Source organism: Nothoprocta perdicaria, unplaced genomic scaffold (genome assembly GCF_003342845.1).
Source record: "Nothoprocta perdicaria isolate Ctin4 unplaced genomic scaffold, notPer1 scaffold_79, whole genome shotgun sequence".
NCBI lineage: Eukaryota > Metazoa > Chordata > Aves > Tinamiformes > Tinamidae > Nothoprocta > Nothoprocta perdicaria.
Window position 1 is genome coordinate 2,473,916 of NW_020456076.1, and position 19,221 is coordinate 2,493,136.

Consider the following 19,221-nt stretch of genomic DNA (forward strand, 5'->3'; position numbering starts at 1 on the left):
AGTGAAAATGGATGGTAAACTTCTCACCTGCTCAATTATATAGTTCTAGTTCAAATAAACTCTTCAATTTCTGGGCTATATTAGTGATACTAATCATTTTTGCACAATCTTGCCACAGAGTAAAGCCTGGATTTTCAGGAGATGATTCATTCTGCAGGACTCCATGGGGAAACTGAGAAATGTCAAATGAGATTTCAGAGTCCTAGGGTTGGAAGTTGAAGGTCTGCACGCTCAGGTTGTTTTCTTCTCTGTCCTGCCAATGAGGGTAATGGCTATGAGGAGGAAAAGGTAGATATTGCAGGTTAACAATTGGCTGTGCCGCTGGATCTTGGCAACAGGGTTTTGGTTTCTATGACTATGGGACTAGTGGGGAATGATGAGAGCCACCTCAGCAAAAGGGGCACGCGTGTCTTTGCTGAAAGGTTGGCCAGCCAGGTTAGGAGGGCTTTAAACTAGGCAAGAAAGAGGAAGGGGAGTGTTACATGGACAGGGTAATCAGTGTCACGCAGTCAAAGTCAGAATGCGTCCAGCGGGAGCGTGGTATAGAGTTCTTCTCCACGCTCAGGATCGGTGCATCCCTATGCGTAAAAGTCAGGCCGGGAACAGGAGGCCTGCGTGGATAAGCAATGAGCTCCTGGCAAAACTCAAACAGAAGAAAGCAATATACAGAACGTGGAAAAAGGGACAGGCCCCTTGGGAGGAATATCGGAATGTTGTCAGGGAATGCAGGCATGCGACAAGGAAAGGAAAGGCACGTTTGGAACAAAATGTGGAAAGGGATGTTAAAAATAATGAGAAGAGCTTCTTATGTCAGTGGCAAAAGAAAGATTAGGGAAAAGGTGGGTCTGCTGGTGAATGGGATGGGTGCCCTGGTTATGAAAGACACCAGGTTCCTGAATGCCTTCTTTGCTTCAGTGTTTACCAAGGGCAGCCCTCTGGAATCCCAGTCCCTAGGGACAAGAGAAGAGAGCTGGAGAGAGGAAGACTTGCCCTGGGTAGAGGAAGATTGGGTCAGTGAGCACTTAGGGAAATTTGATTCCCACAAATCCGTGGGCCCTGATGGGATGCACTCGAGAGTGCTGTGTGAGCTTGTGGATATTATAGCTAAGTCGCTCTCCATCCTCTTCAAAAGGTCCTGGAGAAGGGAGTAGGTGCCTGAGGACTGGAAGAAAGCCAATGTCATGCCATTCTTCAGAAAGGGCAAGAAGGAGGACCCGGGCAAATACAGGCTGGTGAGCTTCACCTCCATCCCTCTCCTCATCTCTCATATGAGGAGAGACTGCATGAGTTGGGCCTGTTTAGCTCGGAGAAGAGAAGGCTGAGAGGGGATCTGATTAACATGTATCAGTAAGTGATGGGAGATTTTGGGAAGGAAGGGGTGGGCAGTGACAGGCCAAGGGGCAATGGGTATAAATTGAAACACAGGAAGTTCCATCTCCATGTGGGGAGGAACTTCTTTACTGTGAGGGTGACAGAGGGAGCTTGTGGAGTCTCCTTCCCCGGAGGTCTTCAAAACCTGCTGGGATGCAGCCCTGTGCCATGTGCTCTCGGTGACCCTACGTGTGCAGGGCTGTTGGTCTGGATGATCTCTAAAGGTTCCTCCAATTTTAAGGATTTTATGATTCTGTGACTCCCCAGCACAGCAGAATGAACTGCACTAGTACTCACATTCAGAGTCAGCTTTTCTATCCTTCTGCCCTTAATGCCCATGAGCTGTATTTTGTTGACCTTGCCTTCTCCAGCATAAATGTACAGCACTGTGTATGTACTTAAAAAATTTCTTCAGAGGCAATGCTTTGAAGCTGCACATCATTTCCTTTAGTGGAAGAGGAAGCTTGCAGATGAGAAGCACTAGCTGTGTGGTTTAATGTCTTCTTGGGAGGCATTTTGAGATGAAGAGGACTGTCTGTTGAATGAACAGCAAGCAGGGGCAGCTGCATATTTGAGCTGCATGGAGGGAAAAGTGTGGGGGGGGGGGAGCAAGATGGGAATTGAGCTGGTGGGAGTGTCCGACTCTTCCTGTAAATGCTTGGCTTGGATCCAAATGTGTTTGCTGTGCTTGCAGTGATGATCTTTCCTTCACCCCTGCACACAGCAGCTGCTTCGTACCCATGGTCATGCAATGTAAGGGCAATGCTGGCGCAGTGTTATTATGTGCAGTCACCAACCACTCCGAGTAAAAAGAACTGTCCAACAACTAGAAGGCTATTTGGGAAAATAGCCTTGATTCGTGACAGCGAGGTCTGACTGCGTGATTATGGTACTGTCCATCAGAGTGAGCTTTTCTGTGCATTTCTGCAAGAGTAACGAGCTACTCACTCATTATTTTGGAAGCAAGTGTAGTGCTAAGGGAAAGGGAAAACAGCTGTTGAGCGTGGCCAATCTGTAGCTGCAGTATGTTTTCAGCATGAAGCCTAATGCCTGAATTTGTGACCGCTTTTTGCCTGTTAGCTGTGCTTTCAGGCTCACCTGATAAGGGCAAACACTTTGGCTGGACTCTGGGATATATTTCATGGCCATTGGTTTTATTAAGTGTCTGCCTGGTCTCATGATTCAAAACTATTGGAGAAAGCCTTGGTGCTTTTATCTTCTTTGATCTTGTTTTCCCCCTATTCCTGCTTGTTATGCTGTTGATATTCCGTGCTTCAAGTCCTTGAATGTCATTGATGTTCTGAGCTGTAGAAATAGCTGAAATGTTACCAGGGTGAAAAGGGCTCTCAAGTGATGTTTACTGGTTGATGGGGAGGGAGGTGATAACAGAAAGGCTGGAGAGGTGGAATGATGGAAAAGAGTACTAGGAATATACAGGAAGGGCAGGGACAAGGTGACGTGTACTGGGTGCTTCAAGTACTGAGAGCAGAGAGCTGGGAGTTTTGGAGTAAGAATAAGGAAAATATCCTCAGTTGAGAAGAGAGAGGTGCTGAGATAGTATCCGGTTTCACTGAATATGGAGTAGGGGTCTTACCAGGTAAATTCATATTTTCATTTCCTATCTGGTCTTGCCATTTTCACTGAGGAAACATTGAGTACAGGCGTGGGTTCTTTTTATCTGAGAAGAGCGGTTTTTGACGCAAAATGGTGACTCTGTGAAGACTTTTGGGTCATGCCAAGGCAGAGATATTGTATATATTAGCAGTGAATTCTAAAAGGGAAAACGTATTTTCGTGGCCAAAGAGGCATTTTTTATAGCACTTAATTTCCTTGCTAGAAAATAAAGGGGGCATGGGGAGATAAAGAGGCTTTGTTTTGAAAAGCTGTGCAGAATGGGAAGTTTTTGCTTTCAGTATAAATCCTATGAAATACAGGGAAAAGGGAATATTCTAAGCCCCAAGGAAATTATTGTGTATCTTTACTTATATCCCATTCAGTACTTTACCCTGACCTTGTAGTGACCCTTTTTCCTTGGAATTTGTTGACTTGCAGTAGTTGAGCCTTGGGCAAATAAATCCTGATAATTGTCTGAAGGGTTCATTTGCTTCTTTCCAAAATAATACCTGCTTCTCATGTAAGCAAAGAGTAGGTGTTAAAGTAAAAATCTTAAACAGATCATTAATATTTCAAATAAATGAAGGTCATGAACAAAGTTCTGCTATTTATTAAAAAGAAAAGGATTTTTTTTTAGGAAAAAAGATTTCAAATGGTAAAGGGATGAGTCAAAATAACTTGGATGCCTGCTTTAAAAAATCAAAATGCTTATTTCAGTGGAAAAAAACTCATTTTTTTAATTCAGAAAATTAGGATAAAGAATTTCTGAAGGAGCCCTAGTCATAGGGACTATGTCATAGTCATAATAGTGTGCGTAAAACTTAGGGCCTGTTGTGAAGGTCACAGGGTTTAAGACACTTTCTACAGATTGATTAAAAATTTGTTGATCTGGGAAATTGAAATCTGAAATAACAGACATTGGGTCATTTTGCCGTGGAACGTATTTATTTTGCAGACTTGGATGACATTCAGGAGCTAACGTTGTGAGCTGGTGGTTTCAGGCTGTTTCCTTGCTGACTTGTGACTGCATCTCTCTCAGAAATCTGTGTTGTCAAGCAAGTAAACCAAATTTTAAATCAGAATGACAAATGAACTGTTAATCCCTTCAGGGCAGGGCTGCGGGAGCCGGGGAAGGAGCAGGGGAGGGAGGGAAGCAGGATAAAGGGAAAGTCAGCACTGTGGGAGTAGATAAACAGAGGATTTCAGTTTTCCATGCTGCTAGGCTGACTGTTTAATGAGTATTTGCTCCATTTTTGAAAAGTGTAGCTGGATTAATCATTAGAATAACCTCATTAGTTTTAAGCTAAGGGAACTGCGGCTTGTAACTTACTGAGTGAGGAGGGACTTTTTACTAGTTTTTTTTCATGGAAAGAGCCTGGCTCCCACTGATAATCAAGCATGTTCTGTTGGTGGCCATCTGACATTTCTTAGGGTGCAGACAGATGTCTGGATAGCTTGTATCTCAGCAGAACCAAGCTGACACTCTCAGGCTGTTAGCCACTGGGAAATGCTATGCATAACCCTCTTAAAATCTTTTGGCATCCGTTTCACATACCATTTACTCCCGTCTTTTCGAGCTTCCCACAAGGTTTCATTCGGCAGCTGCTTACCCTTGGAATCTCCTTCAGCCCATGCCCTTCTCCCGCAGAGCTGTCTTTGCCTGTCTTTCCATGGGGACCACATGGCCCAAAAAGGTGCTGTGAGCACGGCGGGAAGTCTGAGGAGGCTGGACTTGCTGATCAGCTACTTTTTGTTTGGTCTGACCTGAGGGCTGTGGTTTTGCTTGAGTCTGGAAAAAAAACATATATATATCTTCTGGGAGAAAAGAAAAACCACTTGGGAGGAGAGGGACAAAGCTTGGAAAAAAATTATGAAATGAAATACAGAGCAGTAATTACTAAGTAAATTGATTCTTCAAGTAAAAGCACTTTTTTTTTTCCTTTTCAAAAAAAGAAGGATTTATGGTGCTTTCATACCCATCACATTCTCACTTTTGTTCAACATGTTTGAGGTGTTAGTCCCTGTCTAGTGGCATTTGTTTTCATATCTGGAGTGCTCTCTTGCTCTCTCAGTATCCATCTTAGGAACTCTGCAATAGTTTAAGTATATTGTATGGCAGAATATATTTGTCCTCTTGGGGAGAATCTAGTAGACTATAAAATATGTTTATTTTTTCTAAGATGGCAGAAGTTAATTAGAAGGTTGTCAGAAAAATGAATGAAAGCCCTAATCCCAGTAAAAAGAGCATGATGTAACGTGCAAACCAAAAGTGAGCTTTGAGGGGGGAAAAGAGGTATGATGAATTAGGTCACATTTGTGCCTTTCCAGTTTTGATGAAATGTAGATTGCCACAAAACCCATTTTGCATTTTCATGAGTTGCCTAGATTCTTGCTTCCAAGTCACAGTCCTGTCTGCAAACCCAGTGATCTCACCATGTCTGCTATGAGTGTCACCGTAGTTGAGGGTGGCTGCGGGTGTAGTCAGTTCTTTGCTTCTCCTTGTGCTTAGGCTCATAGCTTACCCATTGTACAGGTTGGAATAGTTGAATGCTGAGGAGACATTCCACAGGTCACTGGAAGAAGAAAAAGAAAATAGTGAACCCAGCTGTGGCAGATGAAGGATGATGCGGTGAGGCTTCAGAAACACACTTGGGTTTGCACAGCTCCTCCTACCTGGCTGGACTGCTTGGTGCAAAAAAACAGATAGTCACATTAGTCAGTAAGAACCCCGAGTCATCAGATTCTTCCCTGGGCAACTGCTCCTGCTTATGGCTTCATTTCTGGCATAACGCCCGTGCTCCAGTTGGGAAGGGCATCCTCAGAGGCTTTTGTATCTGTGCCAGCGGGGTCATCACCGGCTGAAAATAGGGTGTTAGGGTATTTACACTGCCCTGGCTATTGCCCCGAAGGCGACCACTGCAGCATAGCTCAGTTTTAGATGGCTTTTCCCTTGCTAATTCTGATGAGAATCTGATGTTTGCACTGTTACAAAAATCTTTGAAATATTCTATATTCTTGGATATACCTTGGAGTAAAGGTAGTTAAATGGAAGCTGGAGTGGGGGACAAGGAAGTTTTTTTTTTTTTTAATAAAATAAACAGTCAATATGCTGTGTTTTCTGAAGTTCAGTGTTTTCTGTGGTCCTGTCTGCCGTGCTAGTGATGCCTTTGGAAGGGTATTTCTCACCAGTTCTTTCCAGTTGCTGCCTGAAAAGCATAGACAAATCACAATATTAAGTGATTTATTGCAGGCATTGTGTGGTATATTCAAGACAAACAGAAAAAAAATGTCGAATTACAGCAAGAGTCTTGTGTTACATCTCTGCATAAAACATCATGCTTTATGCTTTATATCCTGTTCTGTGGTTGCACACAATTGAAGTAAAAATCCTGTACTCGGCAGGGTAGAAAGCCATGAGAGAGATTTTATGTTGAAGGGTACTTCACGTGTCCCATTTAGCGTTGCTCTCTGAGCAGAATGAAAATTGTTGGAACAAACCCTTTTTAAGCTAGTACAAAGTATATGAGATATGATGACTATGATTTTGTGTTGTTTTTATGTTTGTATGTAAATGACTGTGTGAGCAGGAAAGAAATGTGTTCCTATTATGCATTCTGTGGTGTTGGTCATTCATTTAGCTTTGTAGAATAAATAGAATAGCAAAAAACATGCCACAATGAAGAAAAAAATACATTTTGCATTTTATTTTTTAGCCTTGCGTGGATAAAGGGGGTGATGTTTTGGGCATACAGGAGTCTTTTTAATGAGCACTTATTTACAAACAGAATTATGGGAACTGGAGCTGCAATGTCAGCACTGACCTGTGCAGAACTTGTACCCTGTTAAGTGATGTGACTGATAAGTGCAGGCATTTTATTCAAACCAAAACTGCTGGTCCTATTTAGCCAGCCAACACAGATCTTTTTAATATAATTTATAATTTTCATTTATTCTGATGGTGCTTTTATGTGTGTTTTCAAATATTATGCATCTTTCTGGTGCATTGTCAGGTTCTGTTATCTACTGTGCAGATAGGGATCCTTACAACCATCCTTACAACCACCTGAACTAGCACGCAACTTGTAATTAAAATGCTAGTAGATTTTTTTTTTTTTTTTGTTTCCTATTTCTGTCCTTGATTATTACTTGAGGATTATTTCTTCTCCTCTGTGGCTGAGTTTCATCACTGGCTCTCATTTCATATTTTCCAGGACCCTTGTTCTGTCCTTTTCAGTTTTATTGTATGTAAGATCCTTACAATGGTTGGTTATGGCTCTCTGATTCTGGCTTTTGCAAGAGGAGTGTCTCTGGAGGCTGTAAAACTTGTGGTAGCTGATTATGATCTCCTATGGACTCTGCGATGACTGAGAATTCACTGTAGTGGTTTTCCTTACTTTTGGGGTGTGTGTGTGTCTGTTTTCTTCATCAGAAGTTTTCAATCAGGAAATGAGGATACAGGCAATGGTCACATTTACACCTGTGCTACGTGAAGACTGCACCAGCAGCACGAGCATGAGTAATTATTCCAGGAACAGACCTGATTTCTTTGCTTTTCCTTGATTTGTCCTCCTGTGTTTCCCCATCTTTTTTTTTTTTTTGTGGGTTATTTCCTCACTTAAGACTTTTGTTTCTGTTCCCAATTCTTTTCTGTTTTTTCACTTGAAGTAAACTCAAGTGAAGTAAACTCAACAAGACTCTTCTGAACTCTAGACTTCTTCATTCCTTCACCTGCATATCTGGGCTGATGTGCTGGAAAAATGCAGTTCTTCAGGCTCCTGCAGGCCGTTGGTGCTGCCCTTTTATTATTGTGGGGACGGAGCTGAGAGGCTGTTCGCATCCATTGCATCTATAGGTGCTGCTTCATTCTTTCCTTGCATGTAGATATACTCCTTCAACTGCAAGGATTAGTCCTGCTTATTGAAACTAGTCATTTCACACTGAACAGAGGCTGCAGGCCAGCATCTTACTGCTTGTGTGTTCATGGCTCAAAGAGGAGCAGAAAGTGTCTGCTGTGTTTTTCTTAACTAATGAACGTTTTTTACTTTGATTCATTCCACTCCAGAGAGTGCTTCTGCTATAATTTTAACCATTTAGCTTCTCCTCTCTCTTCTCTGCCCCGCATTTCCATGACTCCCCCCCAAAAAAGGAGAAAATACCCCGCTGAAGGCCAAGAGCGCTGTGGTGCAGCGCCATGGCATTCAGTTATTCTGCTTTTCAGAATGCAGCCACCGAGGAGCCAGAGGAGGAACGCAGCAATAATAAACCTTACTTCATATCACTGTATCTGGCAAAAAGGAGAGGTTTGCAAATACAGGAAGATGCATTTAGCAATCAGACTCTTTGGGGAATTTATGTCGAGACCGTTATTGTCGATGAAGCCAATAAAAATTTCTATGTTTTCAAGATGGAAGTTAGGGATAATAAATTTAAATAATGACTTCATTTTTTTTTCACACGATTTCTATAAAACGTATTTGTTTTGGAAACAGAAATAATTATACATTCCTGTTTAATGGCAGAGTGAAACTGAAGCTCATCCAAAAAAGAGTTTTGTGTGACTGCAATTGCTCAATTCCTAAAATATAATTTCATATGCATAATTTTTTTCCAAAACATATTTTTTCCAGAATATGTTTTGGTTTTATTTTCCAAGGTGATCATAAGCCTTGATTCTGCAGTCTTCTACTGTGTCCAGAGGAAGCTAGAGCTGGAACTGCTCAAACTCAAAAATGTTTCTTGAGTGAATCTGGCTCGACAATGTTCATGTCAGACTCTATGCAGAAAAATCATGTGTTTGGCTCATGTGTCTGCAACCACTAGCAGAAACTTTTGTAACTATATACAATCAAAGAAAGTGTCAAAAATAAAGGTTCGTGAACCAATGAAAAGTTAAAAGGAACTGTAGGAGTTTTTTGGAGGGTACCACCTGTATATATATATATATATACACATATATGTACATATATATGTACATATATATATGTGTATGTGTGTGTGTGTGTATGTGTGTGTATATATATATATATATACACCCCATATATATCACGGTGAGTTTTGTATAACGTTTGGGAATATCAGACTGTCCCAGACTTCCTGTTCAATCACAGTATAAAATTCCTGAAATCTCTTTTCATAGCTGAGAACTCAGTTACCCTTCATATAAACATCTAGTTGCTGTTATTCTCAAAAATGTTAGTATTACCCATTGTATCCTTAAACACTTTTTCATATCAATTAAAAGAGATAAAGCAGGTGATCTTTTTTTTCTCATTTCTAAGAGAAGACTTTGTGAAGTAGATTTGTGGCTTTTTGTTAGTTTTTTCCACAGTTTTTATAAAGAACTATTTGAATAAATGAAGGTCACCACAGTTAATAGTGGGTTTATTATCTAGAAGCTTGTGGGTTTATTTTGTTCGAAAAACAAAACATCATTATTTTACAAGGTATAACTCAAGTTTTTGGCTCTTTGTGAGCCTTTGGAAGACAAACTGGCATGGAAGACAAACAACGTGCTGGTTGTTGAAGACCTCTGTTGGAGCTCTATATGAGCCTATAGAGTTGGTTTGTAAGGCTAGGAGATATTTTGTCGAGTTTTAATGACTGAAAATGCAATGTGATATGATGGAGGCTGCTAAAATAGACTTTTTTCAACACTTTCTTTGAAAACAGATCTACAGTGAGAGAGGAAACAAGTCCAAATTTCTCTTGAAAATTCACACAAAAGTGCTTCACATGCTTATTTTTAATTTGCATCTACAATTACAGTTCAGGGAGGTGGATTTGATCTGCAAGTAGTAGTAGTAGTAAATACAAGACACTGTTCATTAACTGCAGTGTTGCTGTAAACCAAACAGTTCCAGGTTCCTTGAATGAAGATTATGCCATATAGGTGAGCCTTAAGTCATAACGCTTATGTGTCTATATTCTCTATTGTAACTATTACAGTTTATTGTCCTTTAATAGCAAAAAATATTTCATTTATTCTGCTTACATGTTTCTGGGCTTTATACCCTTCCTAAATGCATTCCAGAATCAGATAACTACATTTGCAGCCTTTTGGAGCATATTTTCATAAGGAAATTAGGTATTTGTTTTTTTCTGCTTTATACTGTGCTGGTGTTTACTTGAGTAAGTATTGTAGTTACACTCTTACTTGAGTAAGATTGTGAGTTATAGCCTTGTCCACTGAAGGAAAAGGGGAGATCAGTCCATTGATATACAAGAAAGTTTGCAGTCAAGAATGAAAGGAATTGGGCTTTTGCCTTAAATAAAAACCCCAGTAAGTGACTCCAGTTGAATGACAACAGTTAAAGCAGTCTTAATTTCCAAGCTGCTTTGGCTTGCAATTCAAAAATAGTTTATTATTGTTTCATGGAGATTAGTTCCTCTCTTCCTAATCACAGCATCTAGCTTTTCTGAACATTCACTACCAGCACCAGCTTTTTATTTATGCAAATGCTTTCTATTTTCAAATAATTTAAAGGTTAGATATTGTTCTAGGCAACGTTATTTTAGTCTGTCTCAGTAAGTGTTTGTACCTGACCTTAACTACTTAAATCACTCTGAAAGAACATAGCTTTCAAGGACCTTGTGTTTTTTTTGTTCTTTAATTACTATTATTTTTGTCTTGTCTATCTTCGTGGTTTTTTTTTGGGGGGGGGGGAGGGGAAGGCAGATGTTTCCTTTTTTTTTTTTAATTTCTTTGTTGTTATTTTCTTTTTTTTTCTCCCTGCCTCTTCTGATCAGTAACATACATTACTTAAAGGATTAGAACTCAAAACCAAATCTTTTTTTCCACGTATATGAGATTTTTTTAACCTCTTTAGGACTGTTTTCATGTAATATGACATGCTAACCCTGTTTTGTTAGCAACAAGACAATTAACTTGTATTCCCCGTGGTAATGTTTCATATGCTTCATGTTAAGTCAGTAAGGAATGTCACAATGTTCTTTGTCACATGCTTTAAGCTTTTGGAAAGTTTGTTTCATGAATCTTTAATATTTTGGTTACAAAATAAATCTCAGATTCCATGTCTTCATCCATGTTTTAAATTATTTAGAATATTTATGGTCTGTTAATAATATTTTGAGATGTGCTTCAATTTTTGTCTTCCCCCTCCCCCCCCCCAAATTAACTTGAACATCAAAAATAACTAAGGCCGTTCTGTTTTCTGCAGTACTTTGGAAGCTTGCTTGTAATATTCTGTGTTGAACTGGCCTGTGGTGTTTGGACCTATGAGCAGGAAATAACGGTGAGTCAGAAAAGGAGGCTGCATTTTTTCAGCAGAAGAACACAAAGATTTCCATCAGCTAACAGTTTTCTAATTGCTTTATTCTGATAGCCTAACTTATGTGATTGTCTTTTTTTAAACAGAGATTATTTTCTGTGAGTGTGTATATCTGAAAGGTCCTCTCTAGGTTTTTCTCCATCCCCATTATACTTGAAAGTCAAATCCTGCAGATCCTGATTCATTTAAAGGCTTTACTTTTAGCTAATTCTTGCTTAGGCAGATTCTTGCTGAAGTCAGTGCCAGTTTGATTAAGAAAGAAGTACAAGTTTAAGATCTGTGTTTTGTGATGTGAGAAGATGAAGGATTTTGTTCTGGAAGTTTTTCATGTTTTCAAAGAGCTGTAACTCACCCTACAGTTTTGCAAACAGACAGTGGGTTCTTTTGGTAGATGTCTTGCTGTCTGCTGAAATCTTCACACTGTCTCCACAAACCTTAAGTGCTGGCTTTATGCAAAATGTGCCTTAGTTATAGAACACTTTTTTGTAAACCTGTGAAAAGGTTTTATCTCTAGCTTTTATAAGTGAACCAACCTTTAATTTTCAAGCTGAAGACTTGTAGCTGTCATAAAAGAAAACCGGTAAGTGTTGAACAGAAACTGGATGCTATGTCCTTCTGTTTTTTTTCAGCTTGGCACATATTTATGAAGAGAGGGGTAGATATTTTCTCCTACTTGCCAACACATGCCTAGTATAATGTTCTTTTAAACAGCAGCCAATGTGTAGCAATTACATTGCAGTAGGATGGGAGGGAGCCTTCTTGATATTTGCATTGTACTGAGACTATAGGAATTTCTGACAGATTGAGGAAATTTAGCAGCATTTTTTATTAGAACTGATTTCCTTGCTATACAGATTCTGGAAGAGTGTTTTAATAAAACAATAATTAAGGCTATCTTTTTACTTTAAATGTTAGCTACACTGGTGCATTTTAAAATTGGCAATGCAGACTAGAGGCATTCTTCATCCATGGGCACCACTCTGCAAGGGTTTTGCCAGAAATAACAGTTAATTCACTAACATCCATCATTCCACAAAATTCCTGTCAGTGGAAACTGCATGATATAACATAAGCCACAGTGCACTGGTTTATGCTTTCTCCAGACTTGACCACTCAATTAGAAAACCTGAAGTTACGGTATGATCTAGTATGATTCAAGCTTTCATTTACCTCCTATGCTACTGAAACCCAGAGCTAGGCTGATAAAGCCAGGAGAGCCTTACTGTATGTTGGTTAGGTATTGGTCGCATTGCTCTCCTCGGAGATAAAAACGGAGCAGCTCAGGGGGATGAAGCACAGCTGACCCTGCTCCCCTGTCCCACAATAAGATATGTTGTCTGTGCTGTCCATGAAGTGGGTGACAGTCAACCCAGGTATTCCAGGCGCCTCCAGTTCTTCCGCTACATTCCAGGAATTCAAGGGTATGAACATGAGAGTGCAAACAGAACAGCAAAATAACTGTTTGGAATGTTGTTTCTCTTTTTGTTTTTCTTTTCATTTCTCTTACACTTTTTATTTCTGTGCCTCATCCCGTGATATCCCGAACCTTTATCATGTTTTCTTTTTCCATCTAATTTCCTTTTTATTCATCTGCATAACACTAACGATCCTCGGGTAGTGATATGTGCTAATCTGAGCTTTCCTGTTGCTAAGGTTTGCTGTTTACTGGACTGTTTTGAGACCTGTAGGAAATGTGTCAGTCTGGAAGAGCAGAAATCACTTCCAAAGAGCTATATCCTACCCTACCAGCTAGAGTTAAGAAGACTCCCTTAAATACCTCAGGGTGACTTGCTGTCATGTTGGTTTCAGTGCAGCAGGAAATCACAGGAACCCCTTGCAGACTTCAGGGAATCTGTTAGCATTAGTGTATGTGGGTGTGTGATACTGTCAAAAATGTCACCGTGGCAAAACCACCTCTGCTAGTCCAACATGAGCTCTCTTTGGCGTGTGGACAAGTCCGCTGTAAGAGTCCCTGTATAAACAATTTCCCTTCCAGCTCTTGATAGCTCTCGGTATGAAGAGTGTGCCTCGTGACTAAGCCATCCCACCCGCTGGACTGAAAAGCCACTGTGGATTTTCAGCTTACTTGAATACTGGTCAAATACTTACTGGAAAAGGAGTAATGAATTAATAGAAGCAGGTCTGAACAGCAGACACAACTTTGCAGAATTTATGTATTAATCATCAAGCCAATATCTCTAGTTTGTATGTCTATGTGAAGGTGTTGACTTATAGCCAACACCTCAAGTGTTGAGCTCAAGTGCACTAGCTCAAGTGCATTTCAAGATCATGTATTAGTGCACAATAATACACGTGTGGGTTGACAGGAGGTTACTTAGTAGGTGATCTGAAGTTTTCAGCTTGACACCTTGATGCTTTCGTAGTAGACAAAGATACAGATACTAACATCCCTTCTTAGCTCCAGAATTCAAATCGTCTTTTCACAGTGGATTTAATTTGCCTTACTGTGCTTTTAATTTCCTTCTCTCACTTTTTTTTTCTGCTTTCATTGTTTTCATAGAAAAGTTGGATGCCTTGTGTTATGTGCATAACCTTGGCCTTTATTCAACTCAAATAAGATAATAAAAAAAGAAGTATAGCAAATATGAGCTGAAGTGCAGTGATATCTAATATTATCCAAAGAAAGCAAAGTGCTAGCTTTCAACACAGTGTAAAGAGAAGTGTGCTGAGTACAAAAGCAAATTATTTTATCACAGTGATTAATGTAAATGTTTGAAGTAAGAATAGTCTATGATACTGTTTTCTTAAATATTTTTAGTACTGTGCTATTAACATATATTTTTCATGTGGACAATTGTAAGTTCAAAGCCATAAAGCATAGGATATAGAAGTTCTGCTATGTAGGAGCTGTGTTAAATTTCTCAGTTGTAATTAATGTGATATATGAGGTTTTACCAGTAGATGAAAATTGCAGTATAACTTACCCAGCAGGAGTGAAATATTATTAAATGTTCTTTCTTGGTTTGAGAGGTCGTTCAGGCAGGCGTTGTTCCTGTGTTTTTGTAGAGCATCTAGCACAACAAGGACCAAGCTCCTTGGCAATTATTGTGATAATTTGTTTACTTAAGTTACATTTATTGCATACGCAGAATGTTGTTACTGTTAGTTCCAGATTGAATCGGATAGCCAAGCTCTAGTTGTTAGCGTAACTTGACTCCCCCCAGCCTCCAAATGAAAGCTGATATTGCAATAGTGATTTCTTTCACCATGACTACCAAAAGCTAATGAGTACGAGGCAGAATTCATCAGGAATAGTGTGTGTGCCTAGAAGGGTAACTACTTAACTCTTTGCTTTAGTTTGTCAGACTGAAAGTTGCACTGCTGGAACAGAAGCCAATTTCTTATTTTTACTCTTAACTGCGTGACATGTGCAATGCCACAGCCCCTGCTTACATTATTTTTAACACAATCCTAATTGAGGATCGTAGTTCTGACAAAAGAGAGCGCCAGCTCCTTATTCCAGAATAAACATATTTAGAAAGAAATACTTTAATATTCCTTTTTTTTTTTGGGGGGGGGGGGGTGAGGAGAGGAAGAGACTTACAAGGCTATAAGTGACTGTATGCAGAGAACAAGTTCACAGGCGTTAGGCTCACTGAATACCACGTCTTCCCACTGTTATGGAGAGAGAGACTAGAGACTGAAATGGGATACACTCAGGTTACCTGCATGCTAGACAGGCAAAGCTTTCAGGTCAGTGAAGAGGCTCTTCCTAGTGGAATTCATCTCAATTTTGTATATTTAAAAGTGAGATATTTAAATTTTAGTTTGTAACCTTAGGCAAAGAAATAGATTTGAGACTTAAAGGGAATTATTTATATGCTCTATTTTTGTTTGTTTGACTAAGAGGCAGTGTGATTATCTTCGGCTTAGCTACAAGCCATATTTCTAAACTGGTACAGATGAATTCCATCCCTGCTCATCCGGATGGGACTTTCCCATTCTAGAGTATATGTTACATGCTGGAACAAGTTTACTAATGAATCAAGTTTTATTCCAAAATCTCTGAATCTTTGAAGAACAGAACAGCCCTTTACCAGGTGTATATTTATCTGTAAGCAAGTCTGATAAATTTTTCCTGCTGTTCAAATAAGCATTCATTAAGTTTTAGGAACAAAAGCACTTATTTTCTATACTTGAGTATGAAGTTATTTTAGTCATGGCGCTGTAATAGATCTCTGAATAGGTAAAAATTATGGCTTTGGAACCACAAGCCAATCAGTGTGTTTATCAACTGAAGAGTTCTGCTGTTTGAATTGCTCTTCATTCTTTGTTTCAGGTTCCTGTGCAGTGGTCTGATATGATCACTCTAAAAGCCCGGATGACCAATTATGGCCTACCTAGATACCAGTGGCTCACCCATGCTTGGAATTTCTTTCAGAAGGAGGTAAGAAGACAGCTAGTTTGAGAACTAGTGCCTCTTCAGTAAACGGTGTTTATCTGTTAAGGGAAATTTTTTTTTTTAATGACAAAGAAATGCAAGTTTAATGAAAGACTATGTAGTGGTGATATCTTTTAGACTGCTTGATAACCATCTCTTCAGAGATCTAAAAATTCTATACATCTTTATGACTCTGAAGGGTCTCTCCTTTTCCTAAAGCTTACATTTATTATTCCTAGAACATGCTTTAGCTTTATCTAATGCTAATAAGTGCATGTGCATCAATGTTCCTCTCCAATCTTTTTTTTAATAATGTCGCTTAAAGACTTGCACCTCAGAAAATACATGCTGAACATACAGTTGTTGGAAGTGAAGTAGTATTTGGTCACGACAGCCTAAATAGCTGATTTATGTGTAGTCAAATAGACATATGATTTTTAGTATTATTGAAGTATCTAGAAGTTTAGTTCAAGAGACAAAATGCCTGTTATTCCCCAAATAAATAAAAGGCAATTACATTATTAGTATTTTATTTTCCTTTGCCAGCGATGGTAGGACACCGACACCCTATATTATTACATTAGGAATGTCATGTATAGAATTAAAAATCTGTGAGTAAAATAAAATGAACATTTTTGTACTCTATTTTAGTATTAAGCTGTGCTCTCATTCCTGTGTGCTTTGTTAGTTTCCTATAGCAGAGCTGTCATATCTAAGATATGGTGCCACCCCCAAGTGAAGGGGAAAGGAAACTTAAAAGAAGAGGCCAAAACAGACTTTTGGCTGTGGTTTCAGAAAGTGATCAGGGAATGTTATTTCCTCTGACCAGGGAAAAGAATAAACCAAAAAGCTGACTTGTGTGTTCACAGCTTTGCCCTGCGGCCTACTGAAATTCAGAACTGTTTTTAAAGAATGAAGTACTATGTTACAAAAACATGAAATTGCCCAAGGTAAAACCCATTAACTCCAAATATAACTCATGTGCAGGAAAAGAACTCTCTAAATGCCTGTCATTGTGCTGTGCTTGTTGAAATGTTGAACACTGTCATTGTTACACAGATTTCCTGTTTATTTAAACATTTCCTGGCGACATTTGGTTAGTCTGTATTTATATTAAAGCCTTGAAAGAAAGAGTGAGGACCTCATGAGCTGAAATCTTTTATTCTCCCCTGACTCTTCAAGTGCCATGTGAAACACAGTAATCCTTCATATTTGGATGGATGTGTCTGTTCTGTAGCTGAGGTAATATAATCAAGTGGTCTCAATTTCCTTGGCTAGAGCTATTGTATCTTGGTTTAAATATTGGTTTAAATATTGGTTTAAATATAGGTTGATTAAACAAAAGCCTGTCTTTTGTGCTTCTGGTTATTGTAATGACATATTAATGGCTTGATAAATAAGATTGAGACACTACTCCTAAGACAGGTCTGGCGTATTGATAACAAAGGTTCAACTTCCTGGCCAAAGAAACCACTGCCTATCCCTTTTAGGAGAAAGTGGGGGAGAGTGTTTGCATAAGTGGAATTTCTTATGTTCCAATGATGATCAGAGGAATGACTTTTAGGAAAGTATAAAGTTAATTGGACAGGCTGTTTTACCAGACCTTGTTATTTTTATTTTGTCTACTTACAACTCAAATACTGGACCTGTGATCCTGGTATGTATTTTTAATGTCTAGCCTAGCTGAAATTGTCTGTCACTTGCAACCCACCTCCCCCTCCCACACACATGCACACTCCTGCTTGTCCAATATAAGAATTATGGCTATGTAAGTAAAGGTAGGAAGCACTAATTGAAATCATGAAGGAAAAAAATGAAAAAAAAAGTAATTAAAAAAAATAAAAAGAAGGCCTTTAATGAGGTTATCTTTATCTTTACCTTTACCAAAAAAAAAAAACATTGATACATTTGACCTGTGGCAAAAATTTAAAAAAGGAAGAAGTGAGATTTGTAAAAGAACTGACAGTGAGAGACACGATGTGTGCAGACCTGGTATTTGATCACTGATATGTTAGACCATGGCTGTGAAGCGGGCAGGTGAGGCACTTTGTGAGTGCACAGGTCAAAGGAACCAGGGGATGAATTATGAATCCTGAGGCTGATACCAGTAGATGTTTGGAGAGGCAGCACTGCTTTCTTCCTGCAGCAAGACCAGTTTTTCAGACATATTGCCTCCCCATCCCCAGCAGCATGTCGCTGCTTGAGCTCACTCTGATGTAGATGCAGCCAGGCGTATGAGAGGGTGGTCATTTGGCTTTAAATCTCGTGGTGTGCTTTTCAGGAATGAAGACAGGTTGTTTCTCTTGGTGGGTTTTATAGCCAATTATGGCTCATCTGCTTTGCAGCCAGTGCAATCCTATATTTATGATTGACTATGTTGTAACATTTATTTTACTGTGATATTCTGTTTTTCTTCCAGCTTCCTTTTGTTTTTTTCCCCCTCAGGATTTATGGTTTCTGTTCTTTTTTGCTCACTTTTTTTTCCCCTTCCTTTCGTCTCCCTGCTTCTCTGCTGTATTCTTGTTCTCATTTATTTCTCTCTAATACATTTGTTCATAGTCTATTGCAGCCTTGCAGGAATACTCCTTACTAAGACCTTAATTTTCTCTTGACAGTTTCTGTAGTGAAATGTGTAGCTTTTCATTATTGTCTTTTCACATTAGATTAGCATGCATTAGTCCATTGAAATAATGATGCAGAATTACGGGTTAGGACAATTTCTGTGAAGCGTTGTATAAGGGAACAGTAGAGATCCAAAGGATAGGATCGTATTGTTGACTTCTGATGTGTACCTATGTGGACCCTATATTCCTTATTTCTTCAGTTTTTTCTTCAGTCACTTCTTATGTCCAGGCCCAGCAGAAGAATGTGTGGAAGTTCTTATGGGTGGTTTTGGTCCTGTTTGAATATTCTGGAAGTTTTTATTGGAAATGTGTTCCATTTTTGTCCTTCTCTTATGAAGAAATGGCATTATTGTTGATCCTGGCTAATCCTTCCTTTGCAGTTTAAATGTTGTGGGGTGGTATACTTCACAGACTGGCTGGAAATGACAGAGATGGATTGGCCTCCTGACTCCTGTTGTGTCCGGGAGTTCCCAGGATGTTCGAAGCAAGCTCATCATGAGGATCTCAGTGACCTTTATCAGGAGGTAAGAAGAAAAGTATGGATATTCCTGAAGGTTTTGTGTAGTCCTCTCGAGGCAGGTATTTTCCAAAACTCATCTTTACTACTGAAGACCTTCAGTGGTAGCTTTTCTGAAGTATTGCATTCCTTCTTGTACACCCTGTTCCCAACTAGAAAATCCTCTAAAGGTAGACATTGAAAATTAGGAGAGTGTGTATTGACAAAGATTCTTGAAATACCTTTTTTTTTTTTTTTTTTTTTTTCAGAAGGGCTGCAGTAAATCAAAGATGAGAGAGGGTATTTAATGTTTGCAATTGCAAATATGAAAATTGAGCTCTTTCCAGTTCTCATGTAACTAAACTGAAGCCAGAAGTCTGGTGTCATCTCAAGGATTAAGAATTTGGTGGCCCTTTCATTACTTGA

At 39.2% G+C, this 19,221-nt stretch overlaps 1 protein-coding gene across 1 annotated transcript in view; it reads left to right on the forward strand.

Annotated features, from left to right (window-relative positions):
• Window positions 1–19,221, forward strand: part of TSPAN12 (tetraspanin 12) — a 46,824-nt gene that overhangs the window by 18,950 nt on the left and 8,653 nt on the right. The window contains exons 4-6 of the mRNA XM_026051677.1: window positions 11,163–11,237; window positions 15,574–15,681; window positions 18,680–18,823. Coding sequence (XP_025907462.1) covers window positions 11,163–11,237; window positions 15,574–15,681; window positions 18,680–18,823 — 327 coding nt within the window. The remainder of the gene's footprint in view (window positions 1–11,162; window positions 11,238–15,573; window positions 15,682–18,679; window positions 18,824–19,221) is intronic.